Here is a 25,348-nt window from a genome sequence, read left to right on the forward strand (position 1 = left end):
GGTCAAAGTATTGCCATTACCATCAAATAAACAGTAAATATGAGAATTATGCCTTCGACATATAGCAGTGGCATGAAAAAACCTCATATTTAGTTCATTAAAGAGTAACGTATCTGTCCGAGCCTTCTGCGCCCAATGCATATGTAGTCGTTTTAGAAGAAGACTATCTTTGTTGCGAGAGATCCTTCTCCTCTGAATTAAATCATCCAATGGCTGAAAAGATGAAGATAAGCTGGCCATTGTTGAGACCGAACTTGTCTGTAGTGTTTTCCTGATTTGAGCCAATTGATGATTAACATTGCCAAAATGATGAATATTCCAGTGTTGTAAGCTCCTCCGACACAAGTCTAAATGTCGACATAATGAGAAAGCAGAGCCTGGTTGCATAGCCTCTTGAATCGCATCTTTGTAAGACGGATCAGTAATCCACATGGTTTCAAATCGAAATGGTTTCCTCAGTCTTTGAATCCTTGGTGCACAATCAAGAAGTAAGAGCTTGTGATCAGAATCCATAGTTGGTATGTGTGATAATTTAGCATTCGGGAATAAGCACCGCCAACAAGATATTACCGCACCGATCAAGACGTTTGAAGACTCGGCAAAGACCTTGCTGATTATTGCACCAAGTAAATGGTGATCCGATAAAACCCATATCCATTTGGCAACAGTCTTGAATCATATTGTTAAAGTGCTGCATTTGTGAAGGAAGCAGCGGAGGTCCTCCTAATTTCTCACTGTTGTTACTGACATCATTAAAATCACCTATGCACAACCATGGTATATTAGATGGTGGCAGCAAAGAATGTAAAATTTCCCACTATTCTCTGCGGATGGAAGGAGTTGGACTACCATATATACAAGATAAGTACCAAAAGTTTCCTTGAAAATCATTAACAGCCGTATGAACAATCCAACTATCAGACCAAGCAATCTGAACATCCAAATTTTCATCCCAGAAACACCATAGGCCTCCCGATAATCCCCGGGACCCAACAGCAAAAGACTTGTAGCTACCCAGATTACTAATAATATTTACAGCTTTATGTACATTAGATTTTGTTTCACAAAGAAAGATAAAATTGGGTCTCTCTCTACGGATATATCAGTCAAACACCTAATTTTCGAGGAATTGTCTGGCCAATTCCTCAACAATTCCATGCCAGAATTCTCATTAGTCACACCACAAGATTTTGCATGAGCTGCCACCAGAAGCAACCACAAAATACCCAAATTGGGTTTGTACAAATTATGGTCACTGTAATAAGTACAATACCTTCCCAATGTATATTTTCTGGTGTGTCAAAATCGGAAAATACAACTCTTTCCTCACTAAGAATCAAATCAGCATCCAAACATTACAAAATTTCTGAGTAGGCAGGGAAAATGTACACCTGATAGTCTGGCAAAAGCTAAGAGCCTCACCAGAACTCCCCAATTACACCACTTGATGTCTAACCCCAACAAGCACAATCAAAATGTTTTAGACATACCAAACTCTGAATCCAAGTTAGAGGAAGTGTAGTAGCCTGAACCTTTCAACAATTCAAATTTACACCAGAAAAGACACACCTGAAGTATACTTGCTACTTGAGTAGAGCCAAATTCAACAACCCATGAAACGGGTTTTCGCTAATCACGAAATAAAACTATGCAGCAAAACCAACATGCAATCCCAGTCGACCTTAGAAGACCAGTGAAAGTAAGATTTAAGGTCTTGATCATGGGAATTTATGGAAAATGGGGTGAAATTGAAGAGAGAGAAAGCTCGCAAGGAGCTTTCATGGAGAGAGAGAGAGAGAGAGAGGCATGAATCTTAACAAGTCCTTGAGCTTTCCTTGTACATTGGCTAATGATGTTTACATCAGGATTTAGGACATAATTTGCTATATGTTGTGCATTACATTTGTTTTGGTTTCCAATATTCCTACATAGTTTTCTTTAACTCAATACACAAATGTTTCTTTGTGCTCTATGACTATTCATTGCAGAGAAATTAAATGAATGAAAATGCATATTTCCAACATCTGGTACACAACAAAATTTCCCACAGAAAACAGATGAGAAGCGGAAGATGAGCACCTAATTCAAAACTACAAAAATAAAACTGATGGAATTTTGACCGGAAAGAGAAAACAGGCACCCGGTTTTCTTTTTCGCTTTATGACGACCCTTAAAATGATGATGCCATAAATGAAAGCATCTAACTAATTCTAGACACTCCACATAAATTGGGATCCTCTGCATGTATTGCGCCATTATCCTTCCTATTTGACATGTGTGAAGAAAAAGATTCAACTGTGGGTGAGGGTAACAGACTAGAAATGAGATGTCTTTTACCGAGTGTAATCTTCATCCTCATGCAAAAGTATCTCTATGGAATTCAAAATCTCTAGCGAAGTACTTCACATTTTTCTCAACGAAAAAACTTACATTGTATTATTGGCTCCTTTTGCTGCATTTATAACTACAAGATCAACAAAGAAATTGACACATTCCCACTTCATTATGTCACACCATGCCATACTCAACATGAAAGTCACACTATGTCAATTTGACCATTCTCAATAAGTGGTTTTACTGACTTGTATCGCAAGACGCATAAATCAAATCATCTGACTAAATCCACAATCTCGCCTCACGCCAAAACGTAAGAATTTGATTAGTGAAGGTAAAAGGTAGATGAAGAGCAATGAATGAATTTGATAGTATGTTACCTCTCATCCAATTTGGAAAGCTCCAAGAGACCCCTTGCTCTTATAGAATACAAATGTATCCAACTGCGGCTCTGGAACTGAAATTCCAAACAAAGTTCATCAGTCTTTGTACCAACAGGAAATTTCCATTCATGCACGAAAACCAGTAAATATATGCAATATCCATTTCCCAACTGTGACACATGAAGCCAAACAAAAACACAATCCTAATCGTGAATCGTCAAAAGTCGGATCTTTGAGTATAGTGTATGGAACTCTTGCTTGTGGAGCCAGCAAGTTGCATAAGTACTTCCTGGTTTACTTTTGGCTCATTAAATATTCCCAGTTGTAAGAATTTTTCTCAAAGCGATTGTACTTAATAGTGCTCACAGCTTTGTGTGAGTCCTTGATGAAATGCATAAGCACCTGTGCGTTCATCAAAACCCAAGTTTGCATTGCACCAATTGTTGACAATGCACTTTAAGACTTTGAAAGTAAAATCTCTCTCTATATACAAACCTGGTTCATATTCACATTAAATTTTTAGATTCCCTTCTGATAGTAAAATATTTTCACCCAACAGAAGAAAATGGAGCTATAATAGTGCTTCAACTCGGATACCATAAACAAATTGAGATGTCTTCCGGCTAATGTGCCAACAGATAAATTATAAAGTAAAAAGTTAAATTTATATCAAGGGAAACCTGATTCAATGGAACTGTGAAATTAAGCCTCATAAGCCGTGAGACTTACGGCTAAAAAATTAGAAACGTAGCTGCTAATATGGAATTTAAGACCAAGAAAGATTGTGCTCTGCAGTCATGAACGAGCAAAATATGTAGAACAAAATGAAGATTGTGCTCTGCAAACTTATTCACAACCAATCGTGTAACTCCGTAAAATACTAACTAGAGCCGGTCATAATGACTAATGCAGCTCTCGATTAAGTGATGAAAGGTAATCAACGTAGCTGAAGACGTTGATCCTTGCTTAACTAATTTTTCTTAAGGTGCTCTTTTCCTACAAGTAAAAGTTCCCTTCAATTCAGTTGAATGTCAAGACTTAAGATATGTAACTCCTCAATAAGGTTACACGGACTTGGGTGACGTAAAAGAATATGAACAAGTCTACGCAACTTTATCCACGCCTAGCTTGTCTAAGAAGATGCAGCAAGCCAGTCACAACACCATAAGGTATAGCAAAGAGCAAAGAGGCTTAGGCATTGTGTATCCTAAAGTTTGGAATGTGGATGCATATTGTGGCTTTGTATTCAAGATTGCCGAATGAAGACACAATTATCTTAACATGCATATCTGGAATCTTATGATAAATAAATATATATAAAAAAATAAAATAAACACTGTTGTTAATGGTGTAACCAATGAAAACACAACAATGAGGATATTCTTCATGTTTTCTCACCGCCGCAACATGAGGACTGTGACAGACTGTAAAGAGACATAGAGAAGAAAAAGAAAGTGGATTTCTCTAGCAAAAACAACAAATCAGCCATTTCTTCCTTCTCTTTCTTTTTCTCATTTTTTCCTCTGGTTTTAGGGATTTGAAATGGGAAAATCAGTTTTTTCTCTTTTATCTTTTGGAAACCTGAATTGCAAACATTGTGCGATTCCTTACAATTCCAAATTTAAATTACCGATTTCAAAGTCGCGATTCACCGGAACTTCCAATTTGACTGGGCGATTTGACTCTTTAGCCTGTCAACTCGATCCGAGTCAAACAGTTTGTATTGGGAATTGTACAATTTTAACATCATTGCTTAGTGGTAGGTAAGCCAGACAAACAAAAATACTGTAAGTCACAAACCTTTTCTTTCAATTTGTTGTTGTTGTTGTTGTTGTATCGGTAAAATGTGATGTGTGTGGGTATATATATATATATATATAATCATAAGTCAACTTTATAGTATGAGATATCCCACTCATATACAACAAAGGGAAAGACAAATACAATATCAATACTAGGTACAATATCGATACAATATTAATGCAATTTTTCTTTCAATTTGAATACCAAATATATAATCTGACCCAGCGTATCCCACAAATTTGCTCCCTCTCGGTGCTCAAGGATGATGAATATTGTCTCCCAAGATGGAACGGATTTGGCTCCGAAGAATGTAGCACTACAATTCAAAGGAACCATCAAACACAATTTGTGTTTTCTTTTTCACTAAAATAAAGAAAAATTGCAGAGGAAGAGAATGCACGAAAAATGAATGTAAAGGCTTTTTCCAAAAGATTATTTTAACAATGAATTCTGTCGAGTTTTATAAAATAGAAAGCACATTTTCGAAGTGGTGTGCCCTTTCGAAAACACTCAACATTTTGAAAAGACACAAACGTTCAAGCATGAAGCCAAAATTCAGTTATTGGTAGTTAACAAAATTGCTTTCCACGAGCAAGTTAAATTACACACCATAAGCCCAAGCCCAAAGTACACGATAGTGATGATACATTTACGTTATGGAAACTTTTAAAGGCAATTTCCCATTCAATACTAAACTATTTTGGGCAATGACCAAGTTCTATGTATTCCTTATACAAAGAACTACATGATTAAACCATTTTTTCTAACAAATCAAACTTAAACACACAATTTCAATGAATGGGGATGACATATTCTCCTCTGTAATAACCCTGTGACTAACGATATCTAACTAGACACCCACTATTAAATATGGCTATCCAACTCAAAACCAATTGGCAATCTGTGGAGCGACCTAGGAACTTGTATACTGTTATCCAGGCTTTAGACACCCAATATGGGATCATAAATATCTACACACCCTCTCAAATGTGGCATATCTAGAGCCAAACAGGTGACCAGTTTTTCAAATGGGTGGTGTGGAGTACATGGGCCCTTTAAGCCAAAGAAACAGCCTAACTATGATACCATACTCATTTTGAGCATCCAACTCAAAACCAAATGGCAACAAGTGGAGCGGCTGAGGAACTTATATTTTGTATTGCAAGGCTTTAGACACCCTATAAACTATAATCATCAACTTCGGATAAAGGCCTACAAGCTAAACTATAGCCTTAGAAGACTAAAGACTTTAAAATTACATTCTAAACCAAATATAAAACTAAATGAATTTAAAATAGGACATTACCAATTCCGAAAAGTTACTTTTTAAAATTGTCTTCAAATTGGGTCAAAATTAAATATATGCCTAAAGATTTACATGGATGTTGAAAGTCTTATTGAACTTTATACTTTATTTTTTTCGATAATTTTTTTTTTGATAATTAAACTGTTTTACATTGAACTTTATACTTTAATACCCAACTGAAGTCGACGCTTTATAGTTGTACACTTGTACACCAAGAAGCGGTGACTAAGTTATAGATGAGATTCAACTGACCCATTTGCCAACCCAAATAAGAATCCCAACTTCCAACCTCCACTGCTTCCTAGGCTAGGACCAGATGCTTTTTTGGACCATACCACAATCTCCAACCTCACTCATAGGAAGCTTTTGATCAGGCCAAAGCCATATGGTGTAATACCAAACTAGCCCAGCCTGACCTTCTGATTCCTACAAAGACCTTTATCTTAATTGAAAATGAGGGACATACCTTTATCATCCCTCTCATTTGTATCCTAAGGGATCCTTTTGCTGTAACACCATAACACCATAAGTGCTATCTGGTGTACCTATGATATGCATTTTGTGGCAACCTATGTTTTTCAAAGTCTAACTTCCAACGTTGATGCCTCTATGACTCTGAAGAGGAAGAGGAAAGTTCATTTGCAGGACTCAGGGTGGTGCTTTTGTGGCATCATGGCCATGAAAGCTGAATACTAATCCATTTCTACAATTGTAGCTAGGTCTAATTGACTTTGTTTTTGTTTTTTTTTTTTTGTATAGGGTTGTTTCTCATTTAAACTTTAATTTGTCTTTTACTTGGGCTAAGTCCAATGGTTTTGTGCGTTATCCCACTATAGTACAATAGCACAAGGATAGTGATAGTGGGATGGTGTAAGTCGCACCCAATGGTTTCTAAACCATCCGCCGGTGCCAAAGGCGTGAAGAAAATATTCAAATTTCTAGCCGCCTCTCCCAATGGCATGTAGCCCAAATCAAGCAAGTACTACCAAACACCACTCCTAGTGGCGTGCAAACACTTTCTACCTGTCATTTGTAGTGGTGTGCCAACAAAATATATTATACCCGCCTTTCAAAGTGGTGTACACCATACACCATTCCGCTAAAACTCGCGCTATGTATAGGTAAATTAATGGCGATAGCGTTAACGGGTTGGTGTTTTGACGCACCATTGGATCACGATTTTCGCCATATTTGGTGGGATGGCTCACCGTTGGACTTAGCCTTAGTGCCACGTACGGGTTCAAGCCTTTCTGGATGTTACAGTAATACAATTTTAAGGTGTGTGTTTGTGTGTGTTTACGAGGACGTCTATACCATTTAAGAAAAAAATATGTATATGGACAAAAGGAGCGCATACTTCACTAGAAGCAACCTCTTTTTTCCACAAAGTGTTGATCTACCTCAATGTGCTTAGTTTGATCATATGATATGTGGGTTATAAAAAATGATTACACAAAAGTATTATCATAATAATATGTCATCAAGTAATGAAACATTAGGACTTGTAGTCAACAAATATCACAATCACATGTGCCACTGACCAACATTCAGCCTATGCACTTCAGCGAGCTACCACATTTCTTACTCCAACAAAATATGTTGTCAGTTACCAGAGTGTGACAGCCTTTGAAAAACTGTTTATTTTGTAACAGATTTATACAACATTTACCAACATATTGTGGATGCATTCTTCAAACATAACCTTCCCAATGCATCCATTCAAATAAGAAATAACTCTAGTAAAGCTCACAGCATAAGCTATATCTGACGAATCTGAGATAAATATATTAAGCTCCTAACTTAGTGTTAATATCGGCTCAATTGTATGAAAGGCTCCCCAATGTTATCAGTCAACTTAGGTTGTGTTTTATAGGAGTAACTCTCAAATTGATGATTAGTCTAAAAACTTTGATTTGTAGACAGGACAAATTCTACTGTATATCAAGAGGATTCCCGTGGATACAACATATGGGAGTATGGGACACACCTAGAAATCTGGTAGAATGATCTCAACACTCCCTCCTAGTGGAAATACGACTGCACTTAGAGGCTTAAACGACGGACCTCTGATGTTGTGATACCATGTCAGATTGGCATCGTCAATGGCTCTAAAAGCTCAAACTTGTAAGGAGGGAAGACTCTTGTGTATATCAAGAGCAAATCCAAAACAATTTTGCGGGCGAATAAAATCTTGTCTGCTTTAGACTAGCAATCTCAATGCCCACTCAAAAAATTGCGGCCACTATCTTTGACCTCAACTTATAGCTTCAGATGATAAATTTTCTTGTATTGTTAAATGTGATGAAAATGTCGTCAACGTATACAATTCTGATTTGACACTAGTTTATGTAAGCTTTACAAATCAGGTGTGACCTACATGACAGTACCTATACCCACTTTCTGCATGGCATAGGTAGGCCTCACCAAACATTTTGAGGCCATAAAACTTCTTCATCAGCACTTGGTGAGTTTCCTTAATGCTATCTATTACTCTTTTCATGTGCATGTCCATGTAGGGACGTCATAAATCTACATGTCATGGATAACAACTAGTAAGCAATAGACGTACACAGAATAAAATTCATCTTTCCAATAATGAAAGAAACTATACTTCGACTCAATACCATATGTCTGTGAAGTTACGTTCGTTGGTAACTAATTTTGCATTATATTCATCTACCTATCATCTAATTTGTATGTTATTGCAAACAGTACACACCTATCTGGAATGAAAAGAGTTATTTCTCTCTGGTTAAACCTAGTAGGACTGTGCACAGCCTTTATTGCATATGTTGAATACAACACAAGAGGCAATTCTGCTACTGAGATACACCAATTACAGAATTTTTTGGGTTCAGAGTAGGTCACTTTATGTAACCCCTTGATTTTTTTATCAACTTTACCTAGCGAAACGCTTTATGTGACAATGTAAAGAAAACTTAAAATGATTCTTCAGGAAATTTTCATTGAGGGAGAAAAAAAATCCTAAAATCAGAAGATGAGTTCACAGCTGATGAATATTACAATATGCATTTTCTCCATAGTATAAAAAGTTCAGCTGTTGTGAGTTTTCACAATGAGTTAAGATAACTTCCTTTTCCAATTCGCAACAAACTAATCATAACGACATAAACAAATATTCCTCTAGCAATTCTAGTGTAGCAATTCTCAGTTTTGGCATGTACTATGTAATTTATTCATGTCTATCAACCACAAAGAAACATATTATTAGATGTGCCAGCCAACCTCTACAGATATAACATAATACCACCATATAAATACCTGGAATTAGCTAAATGCAATAAATAAAGCAACAAAAAAAAACATTTGACAAGAATATCATACCCATATCATTTTCTTTACTTGAAATGGATTGTTTCATCTAGACTGATAACCAAAAGGCAACCGTGACAAAACAGATTGCGTTAAATGCTTTTCCATATCATCCATACATCTGCCACCCAATCTTCCACACATCATTAACATGTAAAACAACTTCTCTCGCATAAAAACACACATAATAACCACAAATTTTCACCTTTTAGCAAACTTCTGTTCTTGTTCAGAAAGCCGGTTCCACATATCAGTAGTTTTCGATATATATATCATATACTTTTCAATCTACAATAAAAAATAAATGCCCATAATTAGAAACAATATAAATAAATAAGTAAAACACGAAAAGAATCCGAGCTAGTGATCACCTTATAAAGACGAATTCTAAGATATGATCTCAAAAGAAACTGACTTCGATCCAAATCCATTTGGTAAAGTGATATAGTTAATGGGTCAGTACCATTTTGTTCAAATTCCTCCACGTTTCTTTCCTACACAAAAATTACATTTCTAGGGTTAGGGTTTTATTAAAATGATGAATTGAAGATAAAAGAATAGTAAGGGTATTTTAGGGATTGAAAAATATATACATTTAATTCTATCCGTCCTCCCGATTCATCATCTAAATCGACTGAAATTCAAGAATTTCAGGTGATGCCTTTTTCGTTTCAAAGCTCGTTTCATTGGTTCCACGCGCCATTTGGTGTCGTGGCAATTGATGGGTCGTCTATTTCTTCTGTTTCAAATTCTAATCCTTCTTACGTTCGATTAAGCCATTTTATTTTTAGAGCAAGACTGAAAACTGAAAGGAGAGAGAGGGAAAGTGTTGTTAGTTTGGTGCCAAATTACATGCCAATGATGATGTCAGCATTTTTAACGGGCTCGGCCTATTAACTTCATTTTTTTTGTTAGCGAAAAAAAAGGGTTTTGCAGACCACAGAGCATAACAAAAGATGTGTCTCGTACGTACAAATAACTGAAATCAGTAAGCATGAGAGTTTCTATACGTACGCCTATTCGTTGTGTGCTTGGGGCATAAGTGAACTATGTTCCCTAGAATAAGCTGTCATTGCTTTTTACACTTGTAACCGTTCTCTCAATAAGCTCAATAAACCTCATGTGTGTTAGAATTCAGTAGTTCATACTATCGATTAAATGGCTTGCCACATTCCCAAACACCTAAAACTATCGATTATCAAATAAAGTATACCGTTGCAGACACTTCCATGAACTTATACAAGATGATTAGTGGCAGATATTTGCAAAGGTGGAAAAACAAGCAAGGCTTAAATCATCAACTGCAGTATCAATAATTCATATCACAGAGCATCAAATGACAAAAATAATGCATGAACCTCAGTACAACCTATGAATAACTGAACTAAATTCAGCTGTAAGTTAATTAAATGCTCGAAACTTAACTAAATATATGAAATAAAAGCTATTTGTTTCATAAAACAGTGCTAGACTCAAAATAAAGGATAATTTACCCGTCCTTTAGAGAAAAGAGAGCCCCCCAGTTGACACAAAAAACTCCTGTACTCACTACTTCACTCTTGCGATAATGGATTCAGAAAATTTGTAGTTAATAAGATGAGAAAAACAATATTATGTTCGAAATATTAACAAAGTTGTCATTTTTCAGGGAACATGGACCAGATCGAAAGCTTTAAGAGTAAATAAAGTTTTACCTTTAAAAACCAAATTATTCAAACTTCCTTTAAGCCAATTAAGCTCTTTCAAAATTAACCCTAGGTCAAAAAATTAATTTCAAGACAGTCATCAAACTTTGTACTCTACAAAACTGAAATACTATTTGAGAATTACAGATCTATTTAAATTAAATCAGTGAGAGAGATGAATGTTTTGGCACTTTAAGAGAAAGCAAGGAGCATTTTCAAGGCGATATCTCATAGCTGCTCGATTATGAAGGAGAAAGAACAAAAGGAGGGAGAGAGAGATCAAAACCCTAGTTTCTAAAGATCAGCGCGAGAACGAAAAAAAGCCCGCTTGAGTTTTTGTGGAGGGAATTAGATTTCCACCCCCCAGCAACTTTGCCAATTAGACTTCCACCCCCAGTTCTTTCAATATTAGACTTCCACCCCTAACTGGCTAACTTCACACCAAAATACATTCCGTCTGTTTGCTGCATGTGCAAGTACACATCTACCCCTCACCAGGTAAAATGACAAATAAACCCTTTGACTCCCCCAAGACCAAAACTCATCCAATTGCCACGTGGCATCATCACACCCATCTAACTCCATCTAATCCAATGAACCTAAATTTTTTCCCTAAATGACGTCCACTACCCCTGCCCACCTAAAATTCCCAAAATAACCTCACTCAAGTTTTCTCAATGGCCACGTGGCAAAAATAGCCGTTTGGTTCTAAAAACGTGACCATTGTTCATTGTTCACTTAGAACAATGGTTCTGAACTGGAAGAAAGAAAAACTGAAAAAATGGGAGGTGGTGGAGAAATAGTCGCGTCAAAAGCAACGTTGGAGAAGGTTTTTCCACTTTGTACACTTGCGTGTTAGATTATTAGTTCTTGTTACTTAGAGTACTCTGTTACTTATTAGTTCTTGTTACTTATTTGTTAAGAGTACTCTTTTGTTAATTTTAGGATCGTGGTTGCTTCTCATGTGGAAAGCTTGATCATTGGATTCAGAATTGTCCCCGAACTCTCCTTGCAAGAGATCACGATGTTGGTCGTGTTGTGAGAACTTCACAACAACCTCATTCATTTGGTGAAAAGTTTTTGAGTTGCCCAAACCCAAAGTGCTGAGGCTTTCAATGGATGAAGGATGCTCTGAAGGAGTCAATCGAGCAACAAACTCAGCAACAACCTAGTAAGTTGTTATCTGTAGATGGGGGGAGCTCTTCTGTAGGGAGTTCTAATGGGAAGTGGAGAGTTTCAATTGAAATATAAATGGATAATTTGTGTGATGGGTTCGAGGCAAATGTGACTGTGAAAGGGAAAGAGAAGGGTTAAGTTTGTAGTTTGTTGAGTACTCTAGTTTGTTAGAGTACTCTTAGTTTTATCAGTATTGTTGTTTTGTTTTGGATGTTTCGTTATAATCTTGTAAGAGTCATCTTGTAATCCTGCCAAGTTTAAGGTTTTAGTTTTGCCATTAGTTTTAAATGTTGAAGTGTAGTTTTAGTTTGGTAATGAAGTACTCATGAAGTTTTAGTTTGTTAATGAAGTTTTAGTTTGTTAATGAAGTTTGAGTTTTGAGTACTCTGAAGTTTTACTCAAGTTTTAGTTATGTTGTAAATGTTCATTCAATTTCAATCAAGAGTACTCTTCAATCAATCAGTCTTCTCAAATATGTTGAACTGTATGCAAAACAGTATTGCAGAGGAGAGTATGTTTGTCAGTCTTCAATCAATTAGTGTATGTTTGAAAACAGAGGAAAGTAGTAACAAAAAGAGTAAAAAAAAGATATTGCGCAGAAAATAGACTCGAGAAAAACCAAAGAAAACTAACACCTCTCTAAACATTGAAACTAGAGTACTCTTGACTCTTGAAACTAACTAATAGGACAAAACATTGGAACTACCATAGGAGAGTACTCACCATATGACACTTAACACTGACTTGAACTCCTAACTTGACTCTAAACATAGATCTTCAAACATAGAATGCTTGAACTTCAACCATAGAGCACACCATGAAACAGGACAAACTTGAGATTACTTCTTCTTGTAGGTGGACTTCTTCTTGCTCATGCACTCCAATTGCTTCTAGTGCCAAGACAATTTCTTTAGCTTGACGTGCAGGTGATTGTGATGGACCAGGTGATTGTGATGGTCCTGGACCACCTACTCTTGATGATCGCCTGAGAAGAAGAGGATGTGCTTTTGTTGGTGGTGGTGTTAGTTGTGGTGGTGTTGGTTGTGGTGGTTCTGGTTTGTGATGCAAATTTCAAATCAAATCCCTTGGTGGTGGTGGAGGAGCAAACCCTGGTTTTGGAGCAAAGCCGGTGGAGGATATGATCCTAATTCATCTTCACATCGACCAAAATAAGAGTCCAATCAGAATAGCACATGCAATTGCAAAACGGCTTACTAGACTTTGAGACTTAACCTACCATCGTTCTCCATCATCTCCAAGAACACCCTCGATCTTTCTTGTCTTTGAGCAATGACTTGATTTGCTCAAAAGATTGTTCAATTTGTTTGCTATCTAACTCAAATTTATTCATTGTTCCTGCTTTCACCATTGTTTGTTGAGTTTGTTTTGTTTGCATTTTTGTGTGAGGAGATGAAAGATGTGATTGGTGATGTGAGTTGTGCTTGGGGGTGGCTATGCCTTTATAGAACAGATGAACAATGTTTATTCACGAGGGCATTGACTAGCCACCTAGAAAACTCCTAGAAAAAGCAGATGTAAAATTATCACAATAACTCATCACAATATTTCTATTTCTATAGAGTACTCATTTCTATATGAGTCTCTTCCTATATAAGCAAACACAATATCACAACTTTCTTTCTTAATATGCTAACTTGCTAACTTAAGAGTATAAATCCATAATCGCCAATTTTAAAAGAGTTTTAAAACCCAAGATCGCCATTAATCCATCGATCACCAGAACCAAAATAAGTTATACATTGACACATACCAAAATGAGTTTTAAAACCCAAGATACACCATGTTTACGTCCAAAATGAGTAAAAACAACCAAAACAAATGCAAACATACTAACTTACAAAAAGTATCATTCATCCAACTATACATTGACTGCAGAGTACTCTTGATCTGCATTGTTCCAAAAGTATCCCAAAAGTAACTCCAAAAGTAACAAGACTAAACCCACCACCTTGAACTTTGGTCTAGGGTTGTGCAGGCTTCCGCAGATAGCTTCTCCATCGGGCTTGACAGGTGGTGCCTTGAAAGGATCCCTAACACTAGTAGCTACTCACAACTGTTGGTGCCTTGAAAGGAGCCCTAACACTAGCAGCTAACTCTAGCAATATTCGTTTTCTTTATGATCAGCATGTAAAACACTTGCACTATTCTTTTTTCTTCTTTTTCCCTCTCCTTGCTTCATGATCAAGTCACCCATAGCAGCATGTAAAACACTTACGCTATTCCTTTGCCCTTCTCCTTGCTTCATGATCAAGTCACCCATAGCAGCATGTAAAACACTTACACTATTCCTTTGCCCCTCTCCTTGCTTCATGATCAAGTCACCCATAGTATGTCTGTGCTCTGGTGCTTTGAAAAAGGTATGTCCATTGCTTTGGCTCTTCCTTGGGTATTCATGTCTTGGTGGTGCCACTCTAACTGGTGCATTGTTTGGTGGTTCTGCTATAGGGTCACTTGCAGGAGCATCACTGCCATTTCTTAATGCCTTGTATTTTGACTTTTTAATACTACTCTGAGTCTTCCGCACAATTTTTCTACAAAACAAGACAAAAACAATTTAGATTTGGTATCATTTTAGTAACAATGACTAACCTAGTACAATCACAACTTACTTTTCCCTGTCCATGACAGTGGACTCTCCTGTCACAGTTCTAGACCTTGTCCAAGGTTTAGGTTTCAGTCTTGATGTTGTTTTCTTTGCATTGCTTCCATTACTTCCATTGCTTGATACTTCTGATGCAGCAGGGCCCTTACATGACCTTGCATTATGCCCTTCTCCTTGACATTTGCTGCAAGTCATTTTCCTCTTTTTATAGACATGCCCATTTTCATTTTCATCCTCAGCCCTCATTCTCTCCTTTCTAGGCCTTCCAATACCCCTCACCAAAGGAGGTGGTTTCACATGTTTGGTTGGATCCTAAGAAAATAGAACACTTTACAAATTTGTTTAAAGAACATAAATTTGTTTGAAGAACATTAAACTTGGCAAATATATAAAACTCATATATAAATACATACTTACAGATTTAGGCCAATCTTTGACATCTTTCATGGGTTTGACATTACTTGTGTAAGCTAGCTTGTACTCTGAGACCCAAAAGTAAGAGCTGCAGTACTCAACCCACTCAACTCTCCTTGGTAAGAGTACTCTCACCGCATGAACACACACAATCCCAGTCATCTGCCATGCCCTACATTCACAAGTGTGGTCCACAATATTGACAGCCCACCTATCACCATGGTAATTTTTCACCACAAAAAGATGATCATCTGAACCTTCAAATGTGTAGTGGGGACATACTTCAATCATCTTGGATATATGTTTATTCACTCTAGGGACCAATCCATTTTGATCCCATTCTTTACAAGCCTGTTTTCTCTTGTACCTTAAACTCATCAACAAAATGTGATATTTGTCAAGTAAACAGGTAATTGGAAGGTCTCTCAGTTCCAAGATCCAACTATTGAAAGACTCTGAGAAATTACTACTTACTTGTTCAGCTTTAAGTTCCTCAGCAAAATAAGACCTAGCCCATGTTTCATATTCCTCCTTTTGCAACCACTTATGTGCTTCAATGTTTTCTTTTTTTATCACTTCCATCCACCTCTCAAAGTCTTCCTTTTTATATGCCTTTGAGGCAGCCCATACAAGTTGTTCCATATACTCACCCTTGAACAACTTTTTGAAGTTCTTATACATGTGTTTGAAACAGAACCTATGTTGTGCTCTAGGAAATATGCACTTAACAGCTTGAATCAAACCCTTTTGCCCTCGCCGGAAATAAAGGTAATAGGCCAAGGGTGTAGTTCTAGCTTCTCACCATGATACTCAAAAACACTCCCATGACTGCTTACACTCGGATCTACAAATGTATATAGCCAATGGAAATAAACCATTATTTCCATCTAAAGCAACCATGCTAAGCACACAAGGCCCATATTTCCCTTTAAGGAAACAACCATCCAACCCCACTAATGGCCTACAACCAACTGAAAAACCCTGAATACAAGCATCAAATGAAATACACACTCCTTCAAACTGAAGTGTGTCAACATCTCTTGAGTATTTTGCAATAGTTGATAGACCATTACTCTCATGAATCTACAAGCAAGCAACAAACATGCAATTATTCAAGATAATCAATTTGATGGTTGAAATCACAAAGTGTAAACATTTATAAAGTGTATACCATGTTACATAACACTGGGATCATGTTGTAGCTTTCCTCATAATCACCATAAATCTGTTGTAAAGACTTGAATCTTGCATTCCAAGCTGTCCAATAACTTATATTGACATGAAAAACCCTCATGACTTCTTCTTTTATGAAAACAGGAGTCATGGTTTTGAAATGAACCTTGGACAAAACAATAGAAGAGTTACTACATTAGTACAATGTAAAAAGACAAATATGAGATAATTAAACTCCACACACTTATAATTAACTAACCTTCATTTGATCTTGAATTTTTCTGACTACCCAATTTGCATTGGCCATTCTATGCAACATATCACAATCAGCCTGACAAGTATGTATTGGCTTCAATTAATATTCGATCTCATTGTGAATCCATCTTCATCTCTCCTGAAATAAGCTACCCATGGACATTGTACCTTATTTCTGTCTTCCCCTAAACAAACCACTCTAATTCTTAATGGGTCATTCTTGATTAAGTCACCAGCAAACTTATTTCCTATACAAAAATCTTGTATATCATCTCTCAAAACATCAATGTTAGGCCACTCCATTCCCACCTCCCAAATTAATGGTTTGTTCACAGACTGCTTACTCACTACTACAGAATGACACATATACCACGGTCAATAAGAACGTTTATACCATGGTTCTTCCAAAAACCATGGGAAATATTTATATACTACGGCGGAAATTTCTTTGGTCATTGGTTTACTAGTATATGCCACAGTTACATGAAAACCGTGGGATAAGTTGGGCCATATACCATGGTTAGTTTTTTTTTTTTTTTGAGAGTCTTGCACATTCCCACTACCTTAAACATAAACAAATTGGTATATAAATTTTCCACTTTCTACCGTGGTTTATGACTTTATGCCAAATAGTCAAATCTGTGAAAAAAAAATACGCAAGATCTGAAACTCATTCAAATTGGATTCCTGCTATTCTCTCGGTCTCTCCCCACAACTTCTACAGTTCTACGACTCTTAGGATTCCCTGCAGGTGAAAGGAGAAAATCCACCGTCACTACACAATACACTACACCATAATAGGATATTTGCAACACGCACATTTTTTAATTTGCAACGGTTATTTAGCGTTAGTAATTTTCCAACGTTAAATAAGCGTTGGTAATGTTGTAAAGCGTTGTTTTATTTGGGTGAATTTCCAGAATTAATTGCTAATGCTTTTTAAGCGTTGGAGAAGTGTTACAAATTAAAAACTTAAAAATTTGGCGAATAGAGGAAACGAAAAAAATCGAAATATAAAACATAACTTTTTTTTCTCTCCTCTCTCTCTCTCTCACTGCCGCATTATTTCAAGATCCCTAATTTTCGCACTCCTCAAAATCAAAATCAAAATCGTTACTAGTAAAGAAAGAAGAAGAAGAAGAAGAAGAAAACAAGGAGTTTGCAGTTTGAGGTAATAATCTTTCATTTTTTTTCTAGTTACTTTTGTTTCTGTTATTTCATTATCGCGATCATCCGGGGCTTGTTGAGCTAGGTTGCGGTTTCTTTGATTCAATAAGTTCACTCTACAAAATGATTCCATCGAAGAGAATTTGGTAGCTTAGTTGATTTATTTTCACGAAATGGGTTCCTTGAAGAAGCTAAACATGTGCTTGAAGTAATGCCCTTCATGCCTTGGCGATTGTTTGGAGATCCATAATGAATGGTGTAGGATTCATGGGAACATAAACTTGGGTGAATGGGCATCCAAGCATTTACTTCATTGGTTCCTAAAAATGATGCGACTTATGTTTTGTTGTCGATAAAAGCTTAAGGCAAATGTGGATTTGGTCAAATGAGGGAGAGTCCTAAAAAAAGAAACAAAGAGTGTATGTTAACAAAGAAGAAATATCTTTGCTAATTTCATCTCTATTCCATTCTTTTCTATAGTTAGTCACCAAAGGTATCAATCTGGCTTTCCTGTAGAATTTGCTTAATATTGTTTCAACAGGAAACCGTGTAATCTTGAATCGATAGCTGCAACTTTTGTTTTGTTTTATTTTTCAAAATTGCCGCCCGAGGTTGGTTACCGAAAGCTTTTCTATAATAGAGAAAAGTAGCGATCCAACGTATCACGGAACTTAATTCAAAACAAGTTACACTTAAGCTATGAACCTCAAATTGCTCGTGTTTGGTTGGAAAGTTGCAAGTCGACAAGGGTGGATGGAAGGATATCTTGTGGAAGTATTGGTTTTGTGTTTAAGTTTAAACAACCATTTTGTTCTGAGTAAAACCAACAAGTGCGTGGCGGCCCCCTGTTATTTTTTTTTAACTCCATTAGAAGTTATCAAATTATGTTGATGGTCCTAAGGTTACAACACCTTATTCAGGTTTATGGTGTGATCGGTATCCCTCATTGACAAAATATGGAGGGGAAAAATCATCATGCAGAGAGAGTGGCATTGGACATCAAAGTGATGATTTGGTACTAGTTGTCTAATGTAATTTGCAAAGAGGAAGGATTTGGTTTCAAAACCTGGTTTTCTATTGTGCCTATTTATTCAAGCGATAAAAGTTCAAAGGCTATCTCAAGTAAGTCAGTTTTCTACCTAGTACTTACATGTCGGTATGTCACGAACGTAGTAACTGAATGCAAGGGTGTGGGCATGTAGCTCTGTTTATGTGGGGGTTTGCAGATTTAGTAGGAGATCTACATAGTCGCTTTGGACTTTAGGTGCCACTCGAAACCATTGCACGGTAACTCTTGCTACTTTAAAGGCGAGAATTAGGATCGCATTTGTTTGATGTCCTTTGCTTTTCTACTTTGGGCCTTTTTGTTTTAATGCCATAGGTCCTCCAAGCCCATTTTGTCAAGATCTTATTAATGTTTCAACCATCAGTATTCATTTTTTGTCAACTTTACAACCCGTCCTTATTTTACTAGCTTAATTAAAGAGAGAGAGACCATAGGCTAGCTGGTCTACTTGAGAACATGATTTTATTAATACAAGTTCGAGGTCTGCCTAACCTCTAGCTTCTTAAAAAAAAGAGACTAGCTGATCTCTATAGAACGGCGTTATTGGATCTGAGACTTGGCGATAAAATTATGGACACTGCAAATAAATATATTTACGGTCTTTATATGGTATTTTAAAGTTTTGAAATGGAATCAATCAATTGATTTTAAGTGGTTGTAATAACATTTGTATGTTAAACTGTTCTAGCTTTTTAATAGTAAGCTTTCAATGGAATGGAGGCAATCTCTAACCCACCGGGAGGGTATAGGTTTGAATGCGATTGTGATATCTCTCAACTGCAGCAAGCATAACAAAATGAAGTAGAAATTGACGGGCTCACAATAGGCTCAGAATGCTACGCAATGAGACCTAACCCAGAGGTCAATGTATTTAGAAAATGGTTCCATTTGTGATCGTGTGGGATATGGTTGGAAAGTATTAGATGACAGTTTGATGGTAAATGTATGAATATCCAGAATGTCATCCTGACCATAAAAGGCCTTCTTTGCTAGTGGAGTAAAGTGTTTGTGGATTTTAGAAGCATTAATTTTGAGTCTTTTATTGTGAGATGGAGTGATATTATTTATAGAGTTCCTAGATGTGGGGTTGTTAGGGTTTTAGTCTTTGATGATGTTCTTGTATTTTTTTTCTTTCCTTTTTTCCTTGTGCTTTTAGGTTACTCCTTTTTTATTTGAATGAAAATCTTCACTTTACCGATGAAAGCATAAAATAAGAAGTCCCTACTGATAAAAAAAAGAACAAAAAAGACAAGTTCTACCCTACTACTTGAGTTATTAGTTATTACATATTGCATGTTTTCTTATGTATTACACATGGACATGTGTTTCCTTATCTATGGTACTACTTACCAAAGATATAAGTAATTGCAAGTAATTGTGGTACATGTTTATCCATTTATGCACTTTTTTGGTTAGCTGATTATATTACATTTAACATTGCATAAACTGTTGGCTTTCTTGAAACCTATAAGCTCACGCTCCTGAGAATTTATGCCATTGCAGATGTTAGAACTGCAGTGAAAAATAAAGTTCCCCTCGTCCGCTCTTTAACCTTGAATTGGGTTACATATTGTATCGAGACTAGCAACAAGGCTGTTGTTCTTAAGTTGCATAAGGAAGCCCATATGTATGGAGGTCAGTGAATATGTGCACATCAATGCTCACTTATTATTCTTTTTACTTTTTTTACATTATGATGTTGGGCAAAATAAGTATAAAATTTTTTTTTTTATACATTTGATAAACTTTTATGTGTTTTGTAGTGCTTAAATGATGGAACCCCGAGTTAGAGATGCCTCATTTTTCTGTCATGGCAACAATAGCTAAGGTAGTTTGTTGTAAAGTATGTTACTGTTAGTGAGATTACTTTGATGGTAACTAAAGGAAAAATCCAACCTTTGAAAGCAAGCTGTGTTTTAGATTCTACTTTTGTAGTCTCTAATTTGCTCTCTTTTGACATGGAATGTTTTTTTATTGTTCTTTGTTCTTTTCGATAGTTCATTTGGAATGAGACCTTTAGAAAGGTCTCTTGAGAAACTTGACGAGGTGAGGAAAAAAAAAGCTCGCAGAAATGATTGGGGGCTCTAGAGGTGGTCCTTCTTCCTAGCACAACTACAGTCCGCTCGTATTTTTAATTCAAATCATCCTTTTTGTTAGAATATGCATTTTTTGAATTTTTTATATTCGGAAGGCTTTTGGCTATTTGTTCTTTTCAATTGTTTTGCTCACAATTTGGTTTACCGGCACCGTTTTCAACTTCAAGTGGGAGCCTCTCGAGTCCGTAGGGTGTGTTCAGTTCTTGGTTTATCTTCTTTCACATATTTTTACTATCGTTTTTTTTTGTTGTGGCAATGATTCAACTGGCTTCATCGTTAGGATCTATTATCATTGTTGTGTTCTTCTATGAGTTCTGTCTCTCGTTATTTATTTGATAGAAAAATATTTAGTTAGTTCATATTTCTTATTAACATATACCTAATTGATTATGCTCCGATCATGCCAATACTAAATTTTCAAGTGTATAATATTGTTTCCAGTTCCACAGTTAACAAACTTATTTGATATTCTCAGGAAATCTTCTTTTAAGTTTGAAGGATCGATTACGTTGTATTATTGATTAAGAAAAGAAAACCCTCGATTACGTACTATTATGTCTACCTGTTCTAAATGTTATCAGGGGCTCTTTGATTCTTCTACCAAATTTGTTCCTCTTGTGCTAGTTCATTGTCCATTTTGTTTGTTTGGTGTATTATTTGTTGTTGTGAAAACTACAATTCAGTGATTAAGTAGGTTCATTTGACCCTTCTTTACTGCTTATTTGTTAAAGTAACATGATGACTAATACTTGTAGTCCTGTATTGAATGCATACCATACCATTAGCATTAACCAACCACACATTTCTTTTATGTTTTCTTGTTTTTGGGTTTGTTATTTGTATCCGCTTAATATGATTTTGTACCTTTTTTCCCTTTATATTTTCATTTGTCTTGTGGCTTTTATATTGTAATCTTGTATTTAAGTGTATTGCCTGTGTTTAACTTCATGCTACAAAGTCCATAAATATTTTTATAAGACTGTTGAAGTAATAGTTTGAATTATTTGACTTGAAGAGTTCAATGTAGAAGGAGAAAGAGAAGATAGAATGATGAAAGAAGACGAAAAAGAGAATGTTGTGTGTTGTTGTCACATGCACTTGCACTTATATTTAGTTAAAGTGGTGAGCCAACTGCATGAGAAAGCATAAATGGCCATTTTCTCCGGACCTTGTAATAACGCAATTTGTTAATTGTCTCATACACTTGCCTCCATGTTGGTGCACTTTCAATAATGACAGACTATGAAATTACCTAGAGTTGATCTTTTGGTAGGATGTTAGAAAATAGCTCATTAGTCTTCGTGAAGTGGGCATCATCACGGGGGGTTGACATGGATCACCCCATCTTGGCTGTGAGCATGATGATTATATCAATTTCTGTTAAAGAAATGTCTTGACCAAATCTAAAGGTTTTAACTCTTAAATATTGCTGGTCTTGTTGGTCCAAAAAGTGGACTGAATCCGGCTAAAGTCAATAAAAATCTCGGATTTAACATTTAATTTGACTTTTATCCTCCAATTTTACAATTGGATTGCTTTGGGTTTTGATTAGATATCCTGCATACATGTTAGTGTGCAAGGCATAATAAGATTTTGGTTGTTGTGCTCATTGATAATGTGTTTTTTTTTGGTTGTTCCAGGGCTTATTCTGGTTTTGCTAACGTATTATGTCTTGGAACATAACATTGGGATAAATGATATTGATGATTATTGTTGTGTTTGAAGTGTGTTGTTTGTTGGACACTGTGCTTAGCTCTAGGAGTGTCACTATTAACATAATCACAATATGAGATAATTGTATGTGAATTCAGTTACAGAATTTGACACATGTTCCCATTCTTTTTCAGATTTGCAGCAACACTGATTGATAAGCCCCTTTGGTTAATGAGTGTGGTACCAATCAATCTACTAGATACTATGTGTGTTGTTTTTTATCGAGGTTTGATTGGTATATATCATGACTGGTCGCGAGGCTTTTAATACATATCCTCAAACATATGATCTCACGCACACTAATTACCTCTTGAAAATCTTACAAAGAGGTATAGAATTGCTACTAATGAAGGAGACATACACAAGATGAACTTGGCGGTGTTCGACTTCGATATTATTCAGTTCATCTAGGAAAATGGGGTGTTTCAGTTGGAAGCGAATGAGGATGAGTTTTAGCTATATTCGGATCCCTCCAGTTTAATTTATGAGTCTTACCTTTTTAATTTATGAAAAGGAATTTGAAGTTTGTTTTCTTAGTGCACTCAAAAAATTAATGGAAGTTTTATTATTATTATTATTATTATTATTATTTTTTGCAATGTTTGATAGTTTATTGTACATTTTGGAATTTGTTGGGATGGAAATGTTGTATGTAGGCAGGCTGTGTAAATTTTGTTATGCAGGTTCGGTTTTTAAGTGGAAGACTGTTATTAGCATTATTATTATTATTATTATTATATATATATATATATACCACGGTTTGGCATAAACCATAGTGTTTAGTATAACTATATACCACGGTATTATAACACATACACTAATATAAACCATGGTTTCAATAGCTTATATGCCATGGTTCTGTTGACAACCGTGGTATATAATGGGCATACAAACCACAGTTTTTTGAAAAACCGTGGTATCCGTTAAACATATATACCACAGTTTTGCTATTATTATATACCACACCACCTATTGTCACGGTTGTATAACAGTGGTAAATATATTTATACCACACTTAAAAACAGTGGTATAAGTGTCATTCTATAGTAGTGACTTCCCTCATCTATATCAATAATACTGTCAGTCCCTGCAATGAAGTCAACAAAGTCTACTTTGTTTGCAATGACATGGTCCTCCTCATCCTCAGAAGAATGTGTACTCTTATACCCCTCATCATCCTCAATCTCATCTATGGGTCTTGGTGGTGGTGGTGGTGGAGGTGAAAAAGGTGTTGGTGCATGTGAAATGGGTGTTGTGGAATCTGATATAAAGGATGGACCTGAAATATGTGGAGTAGATGCATTGGTTGTATGTGGTGGTGGAGGTAATATATCAGCTTGTGGAGCTAATATATCAACTTGTGGACCTGAACTTAGAGGTGCTATTGGTGGTAAATCCTCATTCCAGTCATCCTCTCCATTAGAATCATCTAATGCACCAATACACTTCTTTGAGTAAAAATCATCATTATCTTTAATGCTAGACTTATTCTTAGTGATACTTCTTCTCCTTGTACTCATTTTCTTTGCATTTTTGGTAGGCTTCCTACACTTTGGAGTTCTAACTTGTGGAGTTGGCACAATCATAGTTTCAACTAGCTCTATAAGTTCCCCTTCAAGTTCAACAAATACATGACTCCACCCCCTTATATCTACCTCCATTTTAGCCCACATTTGCATCAAATCATTGTCATTCTTAACATACACCTTCTCACCATTCAAAGTGTACAATATTTCAAATCCTACACTAATATCAAACAAATAGTTCTCCTTTATATCATCTACTAAATCCATAAAATTTATCCTATCTCCGTCCACATTCCTCATTTTCTCCATAACACCACCTCGATAATTATCTTGGGAATATAGTGAACCATCAGGTGCCTCTTGAAATGTCCCATGATAATGAAGGATCAAGTTTCTTTTAGCCAAACAGTCCCTTTCCATCTGATTATTATAACAACCAAACAAACAAAATATCCAGCTTACAATACAAGCATGAATCAAACATATTTATAAAACAAAACATTCCACCATTATACACGTTTTCAACTATATAAACAATAACTCATGTTACAATGACAAAAACTTAAATAGATTGTACTCAAACATAGGTTTTTAACAATAACATTATCATGAAAGTTAAACACTGGACTAAAAGTTTTACATTTCTCACTTGACACACTTTAAACCACCTAAAAACATGTTAAAACTGATTAAAGGTGCGAAATTTAAGCAACTTACCTTGAAGTTTTTGTAAGATCACGTGTAAGTAAACCAGCTACCACCTACTTACTTGCTTCAGTGTACTTGCTTTGAGTTCTTGTTCATATGGATTTGTCTAGTAAACTAGATAAAGTTGGGTTTGTCAAGATGGAGCTTTACATCATGTTGGAGTTCACAATGAAAATGTTAGAGCTTTACTTAGGATGATTCAACGATTTTTTTCTTGAGCTTAGCTTAGCTAAGAAGAGTAACATGTGCCACTGAAAATGTTCTCTGATGAGACGTGTTGTGCATGTTTTGTTCTCCACCGTTGATAGATTTCGTTAGGATGATGACACGTGGCCATTGAGAAAACTTGAGTGAGGTTATTTTGGGAATTTTAGGTGGGCAGGGGTAGTGGACGTCATTTAGGGAAAAAATTTAGGTTCATTGGATTAGATGGAGTTAGATGGGTGTGATGATGCCACGTGGCAATTAGATGAGTTTTGGTCTTGGGGGAGTCAAAGGGTTTATTTGTCATTTTACCTGGTGAGGGGTAGATGTGTACTTGCACATGCAGCAAACAGACGGAATGTATTTTGGTGTGAAGTTAGCCA

At 36.1% G+C, this 25,348-nt stretch overlaps 1 protein-coding gene and 1 pseudogene across 2 annotated transcripts; both read right to left on the bottom strand.

The window, feature by feature from the left end:
• Window positions 1-2,717: 2,717 nt before the first annotated feature.
• Window positions 2,718-11,429, bottom strand: LOC147516997 (DNA replication complex GINS protein SLD5-like; annotated as a pseudogene). The gene is made up of 5 exons (XR_015213059.1): window positions 11,295-11,429; window positions 9,531-9,653; window positions 9,365-9,447; window positions 9,172-9,280; window positions 2,718-2,791 (listed from the first exon to the last, which is right to left on the bottom strand). The product of XR_015213059.1 is annotated as a DNA replication complex GINS protein SLD5-like (transcript).
• A 4,438-nt stretch (window positions 11,430-15,867) lies between these two features.
• On the bottom strand, window positions 15,868-16,788 carry LOC147516998 (uncharacterized). Its single transcript, XM_086593445.1, has 4 exons — window positions 16,654-16,788; window positions 16,490-16,561; window positions 16,229-16,396; window positions 15,868-16,140 (listed from the first exon to the last, which is right to left on the bottom strand). The coding sequence occupies exons 1-4, from the start codon at window positions 16,786-16,788 to the stop codon at window positions 15,868-15,870; spliced, it is 648 nt and encodes a 215-aa protein (XP_086449571.1).
• Window positions 16,789-25,348: the final 8,560 nt, after the last annotated feature.

The sequence above is a fragment of the Coptis chinensis genome, chromosome 2, assembly GCF_015680905.1.
Source record: "Coptis chinensis isolate HL-2020 chromosome 2, ASM1568090v1, whole genome shotgun sequence".
Lineage (NCBI taxonomy): Eukaryota > Viridiplantae > Streptophyta > Magnoliopsida > Ranunculales > Ranunculaceae > Coptis > Coptis chinensis.